At 39.8% G+C, this 18,258-nt stretch overlaps 1 protein-coding gene across 3 annotated transcripts; it reads left to right on the top strand.

Annotated features, from left to right (window-relative positions):
* The first annotated feature begins 68 nt into the window (after positions 1 to 68).
* Positions 69 to 17,895, top strand: stag2b (stromal antigen 2b). Of its 3 annotated transcripts, none has more exons than XM_029164492.3 (34): positions 69 to 199; positions 2,284 to 2,411; positions 2,499 to 2,580; positions 2,680 to 2,823; positions 2,904 to 3,000; positions 3,110 to 3,186; positions 3,337 to 3,541; positions 4,195 to 4,346; positions 5,941 to 6,014; positions 6,106 to 6,229; positions 6,569 to 6,667; positions 6,848 to 6,927; positions 7,121 to 7,228; positions 7,629 to 7,740; positions 7,859 to 7,976; positions 8,061 to 8,164; positions 8,364 to 8,456; positions 8,553 to 8,642; positions 8,763 to 8,966; positions 9,067 to 9,137; positions 9,267 to 9,354; positions 9,446 to 9,526; positions 9,628 to 9,720; positions 9,854 to 10,028; positions 10,153 to 10,292; positions 10,395 to 10,496; positions 10,605 to 10,753; positions 11,207 to 11,335; positions 11,589 to 11,815; positions 12,499 to 12,721; positions 13,678 to 13,785; positions 13,868 to 13,994; positions 14,943 to 15,020; positions 16,068 to 17,895. In XM_029164492.3, the coding sequence occupies exons 2-34, from the start codon at positions 2,368 to 2,370 to the stop codon at positions 16,089 to 16,091; spliced, it is 3,822 nt and encodes a 1,273-aa protein (XP_029020325.1). In that variant the 5' UTR covers positions 69 to 199; positions 2,284 to 2,367; the 3' UTR covers positions 16,092 to 17,895. The 3 variants fall into 3 exon arrangements, with proteins under 3 accessions (XP_029020325.1, XP_029020324.1, XP_029020326.1); XM_029164491.3 differs by having other exon boundaries at positions 130 to 333; XM_029164493.3 differs by lacking the exon at positions 69 to 199 and adding an exon at positions 459 to 688.
* The last annotated feature ends 363 nt before the right edge of the window (positions 17,896 to 18,258 follow it).

Genomic DNA, 18,258 nt, shown 5'->3' with positions numbered 1-18,258 from the left:
ACATAATGAACAAGTCGTTAGCTCAACCAATGAATAAGCAACCTTTTGTGGCAGCTGCAGTTGCGTTAGTGGCCGCTAGGTGTCGGGCCGTCAAGGGTGAATTAAACACGGCTATTGTGGCCGCTAGGTGGTAGCTCCGCACCAGGATTTCCTCCTCCCAGGTCGTCGAAACAACAAACCGAACTACGGAGCGAGCGGGGTGAGAGAACGTCCGAAACCGCCTCTGACCGCGACTTTTTAAACTCTTTTTGCCGAATCGTGTTGGAAATTAGACGAGGGCTGCATAGGAATAGTTGAAGTTGCGACTTCGCCGGGACCTTATTTTATAACAAGGTAAGTTAGCTGTAAAATGGCGGAGAGCTATCTGGAAGTTAGTTGATTTGTATTTTGCTAGCTCTCTTGCTAGCCAGGCTAGCTCCAGATGAGCCCTGAGCGCGGATGTCTGCCTGAGCCAAGTCGCTTCGCTAGCTCGCGGTTCACGGCTACTTCGGTTGTTAGACAGCTAAACAACTGGCTTTTTGTCGCACTCGCGCAAAATATTTACTTCACGATCACAAGAAACGAATATTGTTCTAAACAACTTAGTTGCACTTTATATATTTGTAAACAAAGTGTTAGTGGCTTATGCAATACGGCACTGGAACTCCCGAGGCAAGATGGAGGACGCAAGGACGTGATGTTTTTTTAGGTAACGTTAGCAGTAGCTGTTAGCGTAGCTAACTGCTGAGAGTTATTTTCAGCGTATTCATTGGAGCGCATATTTGGTGGTTGTTGGATTTATCATCGGACGAGCATTGGATATGGCCCATGTCAAGAAAGAAGGCGGTTATTATCCTTGGGTATTTTAGCTACTGGCGTCATTGTGTACTAGCTAATGTTAGCTTGCGCTAGTACAGTAGAGTCTGCGCTGTTTTGTTATTACAATCCAACTATGGTAGCGTTAGTAAACGCTGTCATGTTCGTGCTTTCCACCGACTGTGTACCGCTGCCCTCGTGCTTAGCAGATCGCAGTTTGTTTACACGTAGGAGTGCGCGCTTAGTTTATCAAAATGTAACTAGCTCACGATGAGCTTAAGACGCCGAATTTCAGGCTTCCCGAGCTAGAATGGTGCTAGCACTAATAGCGCACCGGTGTCAATTTTGACAGGACCCGACGAAGAGCGGATCCATGTTGGGGTTGTTGGAGGGACCCGAGTCGATCATGGAATGCTTATCTGACGTCCAGGAAATCACATAATCCAATATCACTACAACCGTTTAAAATAAAATCGCAAAGTCTCGTTCCGCAGCAGCTAGTTTATGAGATCCAGCGCTCGGTTTGGCGCCACTTTTCAGTCTACACCCATAGAATTCCGTCGTCTTGACATGCAACAACGCTATTTTAAGGAAATAGGCACCCTACCAGACATTTACGCCAATAGATCTCCAACTTCAGTTAAAAGTCACAAACTCGTATTTGCTTCACATTGTTGTCGAATGGCCTCGCGTCACCTCATTCTGTAAGGCTACGTCAATTATTGTGTATTCGTGAAACACGCGCATTTGGTGAGCGATGGGCATCATTCACAGAGACTGGGTGAAATATTTTGGGCAGGCCTTGAAAGGGGCAATGACAGAGGCAACTCATAAATGCCATTGCTTTTTAATTTAATGTCTCTAAGCAATTCATGCCCTCCTATGAGTGGACGATGAACATACGGTGTTTGAAGTGGGTACCTCAACGGGGTAGTTTGTTTGTTTTTTCTAACACCAATCTGTTGTTATAAATACAAAAACACTCCCCTAGATGTTAAGTGGACCATCTAAATTCTCTGGAATTGTCAACTAAGTAAGAATCCTATTCCCAGAGTTTCACCTGCTCTCTTCTAAGACACATGTTCTGTTAATTTACACATCACAGCCAGGCAATAGTTTCTGTGGCCTGCAGTATCTTGTTGATGTTGATACAGTGTTGTGATTGGTCGAGATATGTATGGGCGGATAGGGCAGTGCCTTATTTGGCCATTGAGGAAGACGCTCCGGTCTTCCTTGTGTGACGTTGTCTGTAAACTCAGGGACGCATAGATGGAGAGGGAGCCAATGGCTTGGATGCTGAGCCACAAGAGCATTTCTGTCCGCCCCCTGTTACCATGTGAAATATTTTTCCCCTCATTTGAACAACATCAAAGAAGCATTTGTTCATTAGAGAGGATATGGTCTTTGTGGTGATATGCTTTCATGTCTGCATTAGTTTGCTTTTTTGGAAATGTGTAGCATAATAAATCATTTCCTCCTATATTGTAGGTCACATGCTGCATTTCCTGTCTTGTATTTTCTGAGGATATCAAGCCAGTCATAAGTTAAAGTTGTCCAGAAGATGTTACAGAAATGATAGCACCACCAGAAATACCGCCAGAGTTCTCATTTACGCAGTAAGTTCTCTCTTCAACTTATACATCATCAACTTTAAGAGCACATATTTTTTTTCATTCTAATGTTTTGTGTGTTGTGTTTACAAGGGATACAGACACCCGATTTTCATCAGACACAGAATTTTCTGAGGATCATGATGCAAGGAGTACAACCTCAACGAAAGGAAAGGTATAGAAGGCAGATGACAAAAAAACAGTGATCTCTGGCTTTTTCCTGTAATAACAGTCACACTTTAATGCTGTTTTTCTGTCTTACAACCTGTTTCAGGGTGGAAAGAAGGGAAAGAAGGCAGCAGGGGAGAAAGGCAAAGGAGGGAAGGGAGCAGGCCGGATAAATGGCCACCACCAAGAGAATGGCATGGAAAACATGATGTTGTTTGAGGTAGTCAAGCTGGGCAGGAGTGCAATGCAGGTATGAATAGGAAAAAATAAATAATATTTTGTACTTCTTCAAAGTTTGTGTTCTAATATATGTATCTCTTCTGTCTTCAGTCTGTTGTTGATGACTGGATTGAGTCTTACAAACATGACAGGGATGTTGCACTACTAGACCTCATCAACTTCTTTATCCAATGCTCAGGATGTAAAGGTAATGTTTTTCTCTGGAAGTTATCTTATATATTTCTTTTAAATATGTTCTGTGTTTGTGTTTCATGGTATATTGAAATGTCTTATCTTCAACCTTCCACGTCTTTCAGGTGTGGTCAGTGGAGAAATGTTCCGCAACATGCAGAACTCTGAGATCATCCGACGAATGACAGAGGAATTTGATGAGGTAACCATTTTTCACTAAATATCGACTCTCTCGTCTCTTCTTCTCAAGCCTATCTTTTATCAGGAGACAGAATGACTAGTATGGCTAGAGAATGACTCCAGAAGCATATCGATGAATATAATGATGTTCTTTTCCTTGTGCCTTTTGCAGGATAGCGGTGACTACCCTCTAACCATAGCAGGGCCCCAGTGGAAGAAGTTTAAATCAAGCTTTTGTGAATTTATTTCAGTGCTAGTGCGCCAGTGTCAATACAGTATCATCTATGATGAATACATGATGGATACGGTCATTTCTCTTCTCACCGGACTGTCAGACTCCCAAGTCCGGGCCTTCAGACACACCTCAACACTGGCAGGTAAAATGAACTATGGGTGTGTGAGATGGATGGGGAGTTAATGGGCAGCATAAATAAATTGTTAAAGCTGGAAATCTAGCAGCACAGAATGCAGATGTGGCCTTGTAGCTTAGTAGGTGGAGCATCGGCGTAGGAAGCAGAAGGTTCAAGCCCCACTTCAGTGTGTGTTTGAGCAAGGCACTTCACACTAGCTCCCCAGGCAGCTGTACCATGGCTGCCCACTGCTCCCCCAGGGAATGGGGCAAATACAGAGACTAACTGCCCCAATGTGGAATAAATAACGTTAAAAAATATATATAGAGAAAGCACCACACCTACTCGGGTGTTCACCTAGTATTTGTGTGGTTGTAGATAGTGCCATTTAACATCTAATTCAGACAAATAAAATTATATTGGGCTCTTCTACAAATGGTTCCTTAATTTGTCAATTTGTGTAATTTGTTTATTACCCGCCTTTAGGGTATGCTTAGTTAAATATTTAGTTGTCTTCTGTGGTGCAAATTTGTTTACTAATAATTATAAGTTGTTCAAGATTTTTACAAATTATTTCTGTATGTGTCACTTTAAATACACATTTTATATTGACTGTTGTCGCCCAGTTACTAATCATTTCATGTATGTTCAATGGATTGTACTTGTTGCTCTTATGACAGCCATGAAGCTCATGACAGCCCTGGTGAATGTAGCTCTTAACCTGAGCATCAACATGGACAACACCCAGCGCCAGTACGAGGCAGAAAGAAATAAAATGGTGGCCAAAAGGGCCAACGACAGGCTAGAACTGCTCCTGCAAAAGCGAAAAGAGGTAAATTACCATGTTATTTTTAATTTGTGTCTAAGCAAATACATTTCTCATTCTAACATTTACACATTTAATTTAAAGACCCAATCTTAAAGAGGCAGAACGTAATAGAATTCGTAACAACTAGGTTGATTTACACACAATATCTACACTGCTTTAATAGCGAGGATTAGCGGTGTGTCTTGTGACAATATTTTTACTCTTCATGTGTGTTTTTACACTTTATTCTCCAGATTTGATTGACTTAAGAGTGATGATAGGTTTTGCATTGCAGTTTAGTTGACTAAGCTTGTGACTGAGTGGGCCGGCATTCACTCAACTAGAGTAAAATTATTGCCCACATTGTCCATTATCGTATTATTACACCAAGTGTAAAATACTTTCATGAGATTCATAAAGATTAGGAGCACTAGTACAATGTTAGTGATTTTGTTTTATAATGTGTCATGTGGTAACTTTTACCAAAGGTGGCTGTAAAACAGTTGGTGGTATTTATGATTATAATGGGTGTCCTGTGTGATAAGAGTTGGCACAAGAAAGGATTTCCCGCTTTTTTTTAAAGTTTTTCCTTGGGCTGTTCCTAATATTTTATGCTCATCTGTCATGATCTATTTCAGCGTGATGTCAATGAACATTTCTTACCAGCTATGGTTGTATTATTGGGAAGTAGTGTTTTACATTCAAAGGGCTATGTCCATTAATAAAGCAGTTACAACAAATTGTTAGTGGGGTTGCCAAATAACATCCATCAGCATTTACTCTCTTTACTAAAGTTGGTAAAGTTGCTCTAGTTGGTACTAACCATGCTGTCTCATCATTTTAATCAGATGAAGCTCCAGAATGTTTTAGTGTGAGATGCTCGTTCTGATGTAGAAACATTCTGCCATTTCATGTTTATAGAGCACTAGTGTACTGGGTCTGAGGAATTTTTAACCTTTGACAATACTATTTGGGCCTTTTTAGGATAAAGACACATTGCCAAGATGCTACAGAGTGGGACCTGCCATAATTTGTAAAAGCACTATGACAGCTATTGTCATAGTGATTCATGCGGCACATGCAAAGCAGTGTATTTGTTGAATTGTCTATCCAACTCCAGTTTTCTCATTCTCTATTCAATATTTTTGCCGAATGAAGTGACTTGCATGAGTGGTAATCACATACATATTTTAACGTAGAGACAAAATAGATTGTCACCACATATAATTCCATAGGGGGGAAAATGTAATATTCCCCATTGTTGCATTAATTTTGTAATTATAGATCACAGGTTCAACTATCTGTTAAAACATCAATCTACTTTCATATGTATTGAAATACTAATTGTGTTTGCAGATCTAAAATAATCCAGTAGATCTTGGACCTGTGTTGACTGAGTTGGGGCTGACTGTTATTCTGCAAGCATAGTCAGTTTATTAGGTTATATAATAGCAAGTCCCACGGGGCATCCATCTGTTCACTCTGCAGCCATATTACAGCAGGGTGGCACAGTAGAGTGTTATATATGTCTTGTTATGTTAACCTCCAGGTCACCTCTTACTGTAGCATTCTGGACAGTTAGGCTTTATATGCTCATGTGTTTTTCTTGTCATTTCAGCTCCAAGAAAATCAGGATGAGATAGAAAACATGATGAATGCAATATTCAAAGGAGTGTTTGTTCACAGATATCGGTATGGCTTCATACATCACATCAGTGTTTTATTTAATGTTTGTGCAGAAAACCATGTTCATTTTTTGTTTTCAACAAATATTGTTCAACAGTGATTCAATAGCAGAAATCAGGGCCATCTGTATAGAAGAGATTGGAGTATGGATGAAACTCTATAGTGATGCCTTCCTCAACGACAGCTATCTGAAGTATGTGGGATGGACAATGCATGATAAGGTGGGTTACTGTACTTGGCTCCTATTTTTTCCCCACTCGTGTTTTGAGATGCCATTTAGGCATTTATTTCCCTGCTAGAACGTAACGATGTAAACCTGGCTTTAGCCTTGTTAAACTTTTTAAAACTAAGTGTTAGGAGCTAAATTTGTAAAGGCTGCGTCATTGTGAAGGTCTGGTAAATGGGATGTCAGTAATTCAGAAGTAAACCGAGTAAAACCGCAAAGAAGTATTGAAACCTGCTATTCCAGTACTGACTGACAGCTGTAAAGAGGATTCCACAAGAACTTAGGAACTGACGGATGTTTATGTGAATGTCTGTCTTCTGACTTTCTATTCCAGCAAGGAGAGGTGCGTCTCAAGTGCCTGACAGCTCTGCAGGGACTCTACTACAACAGAGAGCTCAATGCAAGATTGGAGCTCTTCACCAGTCGCTTCAAGGTCAGCGCCACCTCCTGGAAGACTCGTGCACAGCAACTCAAACTACTGTTGCGCATTAGGTTACTTGTAGAAACACTGAACTATGAATGTTTAGATTATACCGACTGATTTCTTGCACTAATCAAATAACCGTTTTCATAACTATAACTTTGTGACCCGACCACCTTTCTCTTTGAATAGGACCGTATTGTCTCCATGACTCTTGACAAAGAGTATGATGTTGCGGTACAAGCAATTAAACTACTCACGCTAGTCTTGAAGTAAGTGGATGTTTTCTCTGTTATCTGGTTTGGTTGTCCATACTTCTGGACTGTTGACATGTATTAGTAACTTGTCATTTCTTTATCAAGGCCTTGCCCATAGTTGTATATTAAGTACAAATATGCACTGCATGCAGCTATTTTTTTTAGCTTCGTTTAACACTTGTTTGTCTGTTCCCGTTTGTCTCTGCAGTAGTACAGATGAGGTGTTGACGCCTGAAGACTGTGAGAGTGTCTATCACTTGGTCTACTCAGCACACAGGCCTGTTGCCATTGCAGCTGGAGAATTCCTCTTTAAGAAGTATGTTGGCTAGAACATGTGTCACTAAGTAGATGTTAAAGAAGGAGCTTGAGAAACTTATCCTACTTCAAGGTCAAGAAAAAATTACCCGTGTATATATCTAAATATTGTGGAGATTTATGGAGAAGGAAAAACATTTTTAATTTAAAACCTGCATACAGACAAAACCCTCCAGCTTTTTATATTCTGTCAATAATTTAAAATATTTGGGTTAATGCATTGTACTATTGTGAAAAGTACTTCATAAGCGATTTAAAACTCCTGTTTGTAAAGTAAAGTAGGGCTTATTTTGTAATTTTGAACATCTAACAAAGACCAGTCACTTGTCAGATTGACTGTTGAATGATTATTGGGTGGTTTCTTTTGTTTAATGTGTAATTAATCAATGCTATTTCCAAAGACTGTTCAGCCAACGAGAACCAGAGGAGGAAGGTGCTCCCAAGAGAAGAGGCAGACAAAGCGCCAATGCCAACCTCATTAAGACCACTGTCTTCTTCTTCTTGGAGAGCGAGGTATATGATAATTTCCTTTCTTCGTTTTCTAATCTCACTCGTAAGAGGTAATTTCTGTCTTGATTGTCACCACATAAGCAGTCTGTCCTTCATTTGTATGAACATCTGTTTCCTTTAGCTCCATGAGCACGCAGCATACCTAGTGGACTCCCTTTGGGAATGTGGTGCAGAGCTACTGAAGGACTGGGAGTGTATGATCAGCTTATTGCTAGATGAACCATTACCAGGAGAGGAAGGTATATGTTGGTGTATGTTGGTGATGTTAGAGTTTAGGGGACAGGTTTGATACAAGTACATTCTAATTACTTTGTTTTATTTAGCTCTTACAGACAGACAAGAGACAGCATTGATTGAAATCATGCTGTGTACTGTGCGTCAGGCTGCTGAATGCCACCCTCCTGTTGGAAGAGGCACAGGAAAAAGGGTAAGAGTGGCCAGAATGTATTTTATTAATTTCAAAGCAAGTCAAACACAAAAACACTTGATTTCCTAAATCAGTCATTATGAGGTCTTACTATCTAATACGTATTATGTTACACATGTTATTGTACTGAAAGAGGAAAAGGATTTTAGGAGACAATAAAAACTGAGCATGACCATCATCGTGTTGCACCTATGACCAGGTAATGACTGCTAAAGAGAAGAAGACTCAGCTGGATGACAGGACAAGAATGACAGAACTGTTTGCTGTGGCTTTGCCCCCTCTACTAGCAAAGGTTTGACACTTAGTCATTTTACTAAAATATCCACTCTTGGGTGCATCTTCTTCCTCCAATGACAACACATCATTATGCTGAATGTTTGTTCTGCAGTATGCTGTGGATGCAGAGAAGGTGACTAATTTGTTGCAGCTGCCTCAGTTCTTTGACCTGGAAATTTATACCACAGGGCGCCTGGAGAAGGTAAAACAAGAGAAGTTATGAAACCTCACTAATCACATTAGCATGCCTTTTAAAATACTTAAAATCTAGATTTATTGTTTAAAAAATGATTTGAAATCACTTTAATTCTTTCTTATCTAGCACCTGGAGTCCCTAATGCGCCAGATCAAGGAAATTGTGGAGAAGCACACAGACACTGAAGTTTTGGAGGCCTGCTCCAAGACTTACCATGCCCTCTGCAATGAAGAATTCACAATCTTTAACAGGGTGGACATTGCAAGATCACAGCTACTGGATGAGTTAGTGGACAAGTTCAACAGGCTGTTGGAAGACTTTTTACAAGAGGTAATATTGGAGGGATGTTTATGATCGATGATTCCATGTTTACGATATGAATAAAGACCTTCACAGTTCATCATTGACCCTCCACTATTTCTCTCTTCAGGGTGATGAAGCAGATGAAGATGATGCTTATCAGGTTTTGTCCACACTGAAAAGGATCACCGCATTTCACAAGTATTGCATTTTTCTGCCTTATGTACATTCACTATATCTTTTTAGGATAGAACAATAATTTGCCAGTGAATTTTTACATGTTGAGGATGTGACTAAGGCATTAAATCATTTTCTTGAAATCTGCTGCAGCGCACATGACTTATCAGGGTGGGACCTGTTTACCAGCAACTTCAAGCTGCTCAACACAGGCATAGAGAATGGAGATATGCCTGAGCAGGTTAATAATATACCATGTGCCAAATTGTAAAGGTTTTTCTGTCACTATACAACTTAATGGGACTCTGAAATGTTTTTTTTCTTGTGAGCAGATCGTCATCCACTCCCTACAGTGTACCCATTACGTGATCCTCTGGCACCTGGCTAAGTCGTCAGAAGGCAGCTCTAGGAAGGTGGGGTCTTCTATGCTAATTTCACCGTCTCTATACTGTACAACATCATAAGTTTAAAATGCGAAATATGGAATGTAAACAAAAAATCTGTTTGGAATAAGGATGACTTGGTGACCCTGAGGAAGCAGATGCGGGCATTCTGTATGATGTGTCAGCGCTACCTCACCAATGTCAACACAGCTGTGAAAGAACAGGTGACACAAAGATAACAGTAGTCTGCTTGATACAAAGTCAGCTAACTTGATTATAACCTAATTTCAGTGTCTTTGTATTGTGCTTGTGCAAAATGACTTTCTACTTAGATTTCTCCTTACTTTCCTCCCACAGGCATTTACCATCTTGTGTGATCTCCTGCTCATCTTCAGCCACCAGATGGTGTCTGGAGGCAGGGAACACCTGGAGCCCCTGGTCTATTCCCCAGAGGACTCGCTGCAGTCTGAACTGCTCTCCTTCATCCTGAACCATGTCTTCATTGACCAGGACGATGACACAAATAGCACAGGTACAAATGCAGATGTGCAGTTGTAGAACATTGTTTAGTTTCTGCTCCACGAGTCAGGGAGAGCAAGTAAATTCAACTTTGCTACTGTGCAGGTTATATAGCAGCGCTTTTTGTGTTTTCCCAGATGGGCAGCAGGATGACGAGGCCGTAAAGATTGAAGCTTTGCACAAAAGAAGAAATCTCCTGGCGGCGTACTGTAAACTCATAATCTACTGTGTGGTAGAAATGAAGACGGGAGCAGATATCTTCAAACAGTACATGAGGGTAATTTTAAGCAACACTTTACTTTATCATAAAGGATTTGGTACATCAGACACCTTTAGGTCTTTATGCCCTAGTAATGTTGTATTTTTTTTTTATTTCCAGTATTACAATGATTATGGTGATATCATCAAGGAGACTATGAGCAAGACTCGGCAAATAGACAAGATTCAGTGTGCCAAGACACTTATCCTCAGTCTGCAGCAGGTAAGTGTACTGTTTGCTCAATAATGAATACAGGTTTTGTGATATTCTTAATATTTATCTCATTTTTAAGAGATTGTTAATATATTGTTAACGTTTTCTTGCGGATAGCTGTTTAACGAAATGCTCTCCGAGCTGGGCCATGGGTTTGACCGCTCTTCCTCCGCATTCTGTGGGATCAAAGAGTTGGCTCGGCGCTTTTCCCTAACTTTCGGTCTCGACCAAGTCAAAACCAGAGATGCCATCGCTATGCTCCACAAGTAAGGCTTGGTTGTGCTCTTGTTACATTTTTGGCCTCGCATCTTGGAACTGTCATGTTAGACAAATTGCACCTTAAGTACTGTGTTTTGTCTCGCCATGTGACTCTTTCCCCTGGACTTTGTAGAGGCTTAAGTGATAGGATGTGGAGTTTAGCCATTATCCTTCACTGAAAGTATTTGTAAAAACAATGTTAGTCTGTTCAAGCACACACGGAAGCAACAGTGTTATAAAAACAAAACTGGTGGCTTACTGTTTCTCTGTAAGGAACCACGCACTAATCAACACTGTTGCACAAGCTGTTCCAATTTTGAGTCACACATTTTACTACATACAACACAGTTATTTGCTTTGCTGTCCTAGCCTGGCCCCATTTAGGCAACCAAACACAATGTGAAGTCACTTTTCCTCTGCTTGCAATCTGTAACTCCTCTTGTTCTGTCTCTGAAACTCAGGGATGGTATCGAGTTTGCGTTTAAGGAGCCTAGCCCCCAGGGAGAAGGAGGCCCTCCCCTCAACCTGGCGTTTTTGGACATCCTCAGCGAGTTCTCCTCCAAGCTTATGAGACAAGACAAGAGGACAGTGTAGGTTTTTTTTCTCTTTCTCTGCCAAACAGACTGCTGGGAGGCTTCGGTTTCTCTGCAACAGGTGTTTGTGACAACTGGTGCAACTGGTGTTTCTGATGTGCCAGTGGTTGATTTGTGTGTGGTGTGTTTTTTTTTAACACCCCCAAGCTGCAATATGCACCTGGTGTTGTATTTAGAGTTTATCTCTTTATAAAATGAATACATGGCTTGATTGTCATCTTTTTGTGTTTGACCTCGTGTCTTTCTACAGTCACATGTACCTGGAGCGCTTCATGACGTTCCAGATGGCCCTGCAGCGAGAGGACTGCTGGCTTCCCCTCATCTCCTACAGGAACTCATTGCAGGCTGGTGGTGATGACGATACCATGTCAGTGATGAGTGGCTACTCCAGCAGAGGTTCTTCCATTCGTTCCAAGAAGGCCAAGCCCCCTGCTGCTACAGCTGGAACTTCAGCAGTGAAGCGAAAGCTACCAGAAGGTACGCACTTGAAAAGACAAAATTGTTTTTAAATGACTATATAGGCTTAATAACAAGTGTTGTAGGGTTTTTTCCCCCATGCCTTATTTGAAACTAGATATATTTTTTTTTGTAAATTCAAGCCCCCTAGTTCCCAATAATCACAGCAATCTCAAGCTACATATATTATTATATTTCATAACCTGTTGCCCAGCAATTATGTGACCAAGGCTGAGATGGAGCCCAGATTAACCTAGATGCTTTCCTGCAAGTCTGGTTCTGACATCCAGTCTTATGGATGAGAAGATTAAACAGCAGATGGTGGGAGAGTTTCTTTTTACCAGTCAGGCTCTTTTCAGGCGAAAACACATTAAAATCTGGGTCGAGTGAATGTCTTTCTGGTGACTTCTCCACAGTATTAAATATTAAGCCTTTTAGGGTTCTCGGTCAAACTCAACCCATCTTAGCATTTGTACGCTTAGTTTTTATTAAGCCAATTTCATGACTAGTTCCAGTGCAATTGTATAAACCAGTTGTCTGTGTCACTGTGAAAACAAAGACACATAATGATTCAACATCAATTTGGTGTTTTCTGGCTTAAGGGTGTGAAGTGGTTTGCACTTTAAACTAATTCTGAAGCACTAGCGCAAACAAAGAAAGTGGATTAACATGAACTATGTCACACTCTGACCCCTCCCTTCCAGAGGAGAGCAGTAGCAGTAGTGAGGTGTGGCAGCCGAGCATGCAGACACCGGTCATGATGCCATCCCCTCACCTCACCTCCACTGCCATGCGGGACCCTAAAAGAGGTCGTGATGACAGCTTCATGGGGGTGTACCCTCTTCCCCATGATCAGCAGCAGCCCCACCAACACCCACAGCACCATCAACAGACGCCTCAACACCACCAAACACCTATGGATTACAAGTATGCATGTCTCTATTGGTGCATTTGAGATGTCTGTCACGATAGAGGGTCATGAAAGCTAAATGTTTAATAAAATACTGTTCACGTTACATCTTTATAAGCCTGCTATAAGCTGGGGTACTTTATGCAATTTAGCTTTACAACCTTGTCACTATTTTTATTATTGGATTACAGCATCATAATATTTGTAAATTGTGGCCTGGCTGCATGTTTACAGTCTGTTTTTTTAAATTGCAACACTAGTTTCACTTTGACACGAAAAATCAAAAAAGGAAAGTCTCTAAAGGCAAAGCTCAGGCATGTGTAACACAAACGTTTTCTTTGAGCACTGTTCAATGTTAAATTGCTTCACTGTTGCTGTAATTGGTGTGTACACGATCAGCTTTCCTTAGAGGCCATAATTAATATTGATATTTCACACATTAATTCAGCTTTGCACACAACATCAAACTTTTGTGTTGTGCCAAAGTATATTTTTACACCACTTAATTTTATAGCCGTTCATTAACTTTCTTTTTTTTCCTAACTAAATTGCTGTGTTGGCTCAGCATTTCTGAATCTCTTTGATGACCATTACCTTTTAATTAATTATTCGTTATTTCCCTGCAATTGAATGCTTCATACCACAAGGTTTAATAAATATATCTAGGCTCACGTCCAGCTGCCTCACTTAGGTTTGTACATCACAGCAGCGTGAGCCAGAATACATTAGGACGGGGTTTACTGTAATTACCCATTTGTGCGCTGTTCATTTTGAGGACAAATAGTAGTAAAACGCTATTGGTTAACAGTCTGCCAAGCATCAACCCTACTGGGACAGCGGCTGGCTTGTATATTTGTCCAATGCGGGCTCTTCAAAGGCATTAGGCAAGCAGGCTATCTCTGTAGTCATACCATACATGTGTTATCTCCAGGTAAATCACCAAACACATGCTAATGTACTTCTGTGGTTTTAGTTCCCAGGTGACGTGGATGCTAGCTCAGAGGCAGCAAGAAGAGGCACGCCAGCAGCAGGAAAGAGCCATGAACTACGCCAAGCTCAGAACCAATCTGCAGCATGCTATGTAAGATGCGCCGGCACCAAGTAGTGCATGTGGAAATCTCATTAGAAATTTTAAAATACTACTTTAATGTTTATTCCTCCAGTCGTCGTGGCACTGGTCTTATGGAGGAAGATGAAGAGCCAATTGTGGAAGATGTGATGATGTCATCTGAGGGTCGTATGGACGACCTTAATGAAGGCATGGACTTTGACACAATGGACATTGATCTGGTGAGATACACTAACTGAATGAACAGCTTGTTAGCCTTTGTGTACAGCAGGCTTGGGTATTGCCTGAATTTCTTTGATTTCTGTTCCTATTGTTTTGATTTTTGTATGCTAAAAAACAAACAACAAATTCAAATGGTTCTTGGCTCTACTGCAGCTGACTGAGAACACACGTTTCAGTGTCCAACAATAATGTACAACAAATAATGAATAATGGTAGGATTGTATTTTTTTATCTGTATACCACTACAGGGAATTTGAAATTAAACACTCAACATGTCCATTTTTTCAGGTCTTCAAAAGTAAAAACACTGACCTTGCCCCTCTTTTTGATGTTAAATTTTACATTTTATGCTGTGAGAGTTCATGTTGTGTTCATGTTCTATTCCCCTCTTTGCTTTAAGACTCTGTGTAAAACCTTGTTCTTTTAATTCATGTTTTAGTTGGTTTCCTTGTTTTATCTTGATATTAAATTAGTTGCTGTCAAATTTAGTTGTTAGTTTTAAGTGCATGATCTGCTAACTAAGTTATTTCAAGAAAATATTTGATTTGGTTAGGATGCCACAGGCTTTCCTAGACCTCCTTAAATGACGATTGACTAGGGGAAGGAAATAATTGGTGTTTAGGCTTTTAAAATGATCACGCATGTCAACAGATCTTTGCCATTGTTGAAACAACATTCACTTACGCCAGCACCACAGAAGTGTAATGCCAGGATTAATTTAGTTTTTTTTGGATGCCATCCCTAGTGTAGCAGCTCCAAATGTCATTTTCAACCACCCAAAAAACTCAGAATTTTCTCTAAATTCATTATGTGCAAAGATCATTCCAGATTATCAGAATGCTGTATTTCCATATGCTTCCATATGCTTGTTATTTCTGTCTGTTTACTAAAGCAGCTGCAGAAGCAAGATGTTATGTGCTCTAAACATGTTTTTCTTCCTCTGGTAGCCACCCTCTAAGAACCGTCGTGAGAGATCTGAGCTCAAGCCAGACTACTTTGACCCTGCTTCAATCATGGATGAATCGGTAAGGAAATCTGATTGATGACCAATATGAGTTATATTTCTTTCATCTTCATACTTCCACACTACCTGTATGCCAACAGCATATTCCAAGTGTTGAATGTCTTTCTGCTGCATGTTTGTGTGATGGCTGACTGAGGACGCTTGTCTGCTTCACTAAGAGTAGAAATGATGTTTGATTTACTCAAATCAAAGGTTGCACTTAGATTTGGTTCACTGAAATATTGAAGGGCTCTGCAACACATTTAAATGTGTTCAGCTGCATATATTGCATTCAAATGCACCATTTTATATTAGTCAGGAATCCACCATTTTTGCCACATCAACAAGATTTTATTTATGTCTTTTTCTAAGTTAGTTTCAGAGTGAACTTGCATTCCACCTTGGTTTAACTGGTTCATCGTTGCGGGGCTCAGTGTAGAGTACTGCTTGGTTCTTTGTCAGCTTAAAGTAATTTCGTAGTCACAAACTGTATCGAAGTTGAAAACCATTTTTTTATTTTCCCAAACTCCTAATGTCTATTTCTATTAAGCTTGTTCAAGCACAGAAACAACTTGCAGTTCTCAGCTGCACAACCTCTGACACAGCCCAATACACCACAGCTCAGCGGGTTTGTCCCACTCTGAGTTACTTCTCCACAGTGCTGGAAAGGTGCATTTATGTAGCTGTTGATGAGGTTATATTTTGAAATGGAAATCAGTCATTTTGACATCAGGACATGTTGTTATTCTTCTTTAGTTTAAAGCATTGTGGTGTTGTCATCTTTATTATGTTGTATAGTAGATTTTTCAGCCGGACTAAAGCTTTATTCTGCAATTTTTCAACACGGTGGTACTCAATCTTTGTGTGTAATTTAATTTTCTTGTCGATGTGAATTTGTAATGCAAACTTGTGCAGTAGAAGTTGCTTTTAGTATTTGACATAGCAGGCCATTTTATTGTTTGCTATGAGCAAGTGAAGTTCCTGCCACTTCATTTTAAAATGTGCATTTTATATTTTAACATTTGGTTAATAAATCATGACCATTTCTTGCTTTGTTTTTTTTTCCTAGGTCCTTGGGGTGTCCATGTTTTAAGCTAACCGCCAGATGAGTTCGACGCTGGGACAACAGAAAAAGGCGCTTTGTATTTAAAGAGAATTTTAGATGCGAAAACAGAAGTGCTTTCTGTAAGAAAAGCAAAAATGAAAAAAAATTCTGGCTTGTACTCCACGTGGACCAATGACAACCCACACTCAGTGTTGCTTGCTCAGAGAGGACTTTGTTTCAAATATTTACTTTTATAATCTTGGGTAAGCTCTTCCTATTGAGAAATAGTGTAACAGGCCACTTCCAAACCTATTAGAAATGAGACGTGTCTGAAAAAAATCCATAATAGCTTTTTTTTTCTTTCTTTTTCTTTTTTTTTTTTACAGGGATGAATTGGTGTGTTTAACTTAAAACATTTTTGTTTGTCTAACCCTTTTTACAATTGTAGTAAGTTACCAGGTGTGAAGTAGTAATTTATAAACAGACTGTAGTAGCTTGCTTGTAACGTGTTAGCCAAGTGGATGGAGGTCTTTGTTTCTGTGCTTTTTTTTTTCCTCCCTCTATCTCTTACGAGCTTTTCCTGCTGTTGGGCCTAATATGAGGTCCTTGTAACCACTGGTGGTTAAGATGGTGAGATGTCATGAAGAATCAATCAGGACCCCGCTATGCTGTGAAATTTCCCGACGTCCTATCAATGCCTCACACTGTTAAGCAGTGAGTCCTAGAGCTTACCCCAAGATTTGGTCAACCCCTGACCCACCATCTACTAGAGAAACGTGCCCCCCTCAGCAATGAGCAGAGTTCTAACCCAGCAGTGTCACTATGTGGACTCTGGAGAAAAGCAGCTCTGTCAAATAAAATTTCATCTCTTCTCCTAAAATCCAGCAGTTGAAATGGGTCTCTACATTTTAAATAAACGTTATATAACAATCGGTGCTGATTTTATATATGTGCTTTTGGTTTTTCTTATTTTCAACTTTTCAACCTTCAGTCACAGAGTTTGAGATACGTGTAAGTAAAACAAAAAAAATGAAAGCATGTTAAAGCCATGCATAAAGAAAGATTTTTAAATTTGTATTTTTCAGTTTATTTTTTTCTTTTTGTCTTGATAATAATGTCTTTGGGTTTTTACCTTTTTTCCTACATGTAAATTAGTTTGGATAAATCGGATGAAAAGACTTGTGAAATTCAGCTTTAAGGTTTTCTGAAAAATTTAAAGTCCTGTCACGAAAAAACGTACAGATTTCAAATGTTAAAAGTGAAAGGTAGGCATTCAGACAATACTGAAGATGAAAGTTATTCAGCAGAGCTGTGGCAGCTAGACAAAGATTAGATTTTGACATATATTTGTCACATACAAGTTTTAATGAAATGTTTTGTCTACTGAGGTTTTTATTTTGTAGTCATTCCATGCTTAAGCCTTAAACATGCTTGTGAAGGTCACCTTCTCTCACAGTAATCTTCCATGTCAGAGGATCAGTCATGTTTTAAGGTGGATAATTGGCTTTTTAGATCATGAAACATGAGGTGGTCTGATGTAATGTGATAAAGTAGATGAACAGCCTATATGTGTTTTGCCTAATTATTTTATGTAAGTAAAGAAAATTCTTTTAAAGAAAAAGTACTGTTTATTGTTTGCTACCTACCACTACATTGGTATAAATTCTTATTAGATCGTGTGTATATATACAAATTTATTTCTTTCCTTCCTTTTGGCCATTCTGTGTTTTGTTTTGTTTCTCCATTCATGCCTACACTCTAAGTTGTTATCTCATCCTCTTTCGGTCACTCTGTTTTCTGATTTGTACTTGTCTGGAGACAGTAACTTTTGAATAAAAATCAACACATTTCATCTGTGGTGGCTTCAATCTGGACTCAACACTATACTCACATTCTCAGTCTTTGTCTTTGGAGAATTGTGTGATTTTTGAATAAAGTTTTTAGACTTTGTTTTAAACTAATGCCACTAGGGGGCGGTATAAGCCAAGGTTGGTCTTGTTGCTGAGGAGTGTCACTCTTTGTAAATGTATCATATCTACTTGAAAGGTTATGCATATGTGTCGCCGTCATATGCGACAGCTTTTACGTTTGTGTGACTATCAAAAGGAGCGTCTGCAATAAGAGTCGTGTCTTGTTCTGCAGAGACAAAGAGCACCATGGTTGCTCTAATGATAAAAGTGAGGACATGAAGAAAGGCTGAAAGCAACAGAGACTT

Source organism: Betta splendens, chromosome 10 (assembly GCF_900634795.4).
Source record: "Betta splendens chromosome 10, fBetSpl5.4, whole genome shotgun sequence".
Lineage (NCBI taxonomy): Eukaryota > Metazoa > Chordata > Actinopteri > Anabantiformes > Osphronemidae > Betta > Betta splendens.
The sequence above is the reverse complement of the archived record's forward strand: the minus strand, read 5'-3'. Positions and strand labels throughout refer to the sequence as shown.

What these genes read in the sequence shown, in the direction of transcription:
- stag2b (XM_029164492.3), top strand. Translation starts at nt 2,368, where the DNA reads ATGATAGCACCACCAGAAATACCGCCAGAGTTCTCATTTACGCA. An exon ending in TCTTCAAACAGTACATGAGG is followed by an intron (nt 10,293 to 10,394) that starts GTAATTTTAAGC and finishes TTTTATTTCCAG; the next exon opens with TATTACAATGATTATGGTGA. An exon ending in CAAACACCTATGGATTACAA is followed by an intron (nt 12,722 to 13,677) that starts GTATGCATGTCT and finishes CTGTGGTTTTAG; the next exon opens with TTCCCAGGTGACGTGGATGC.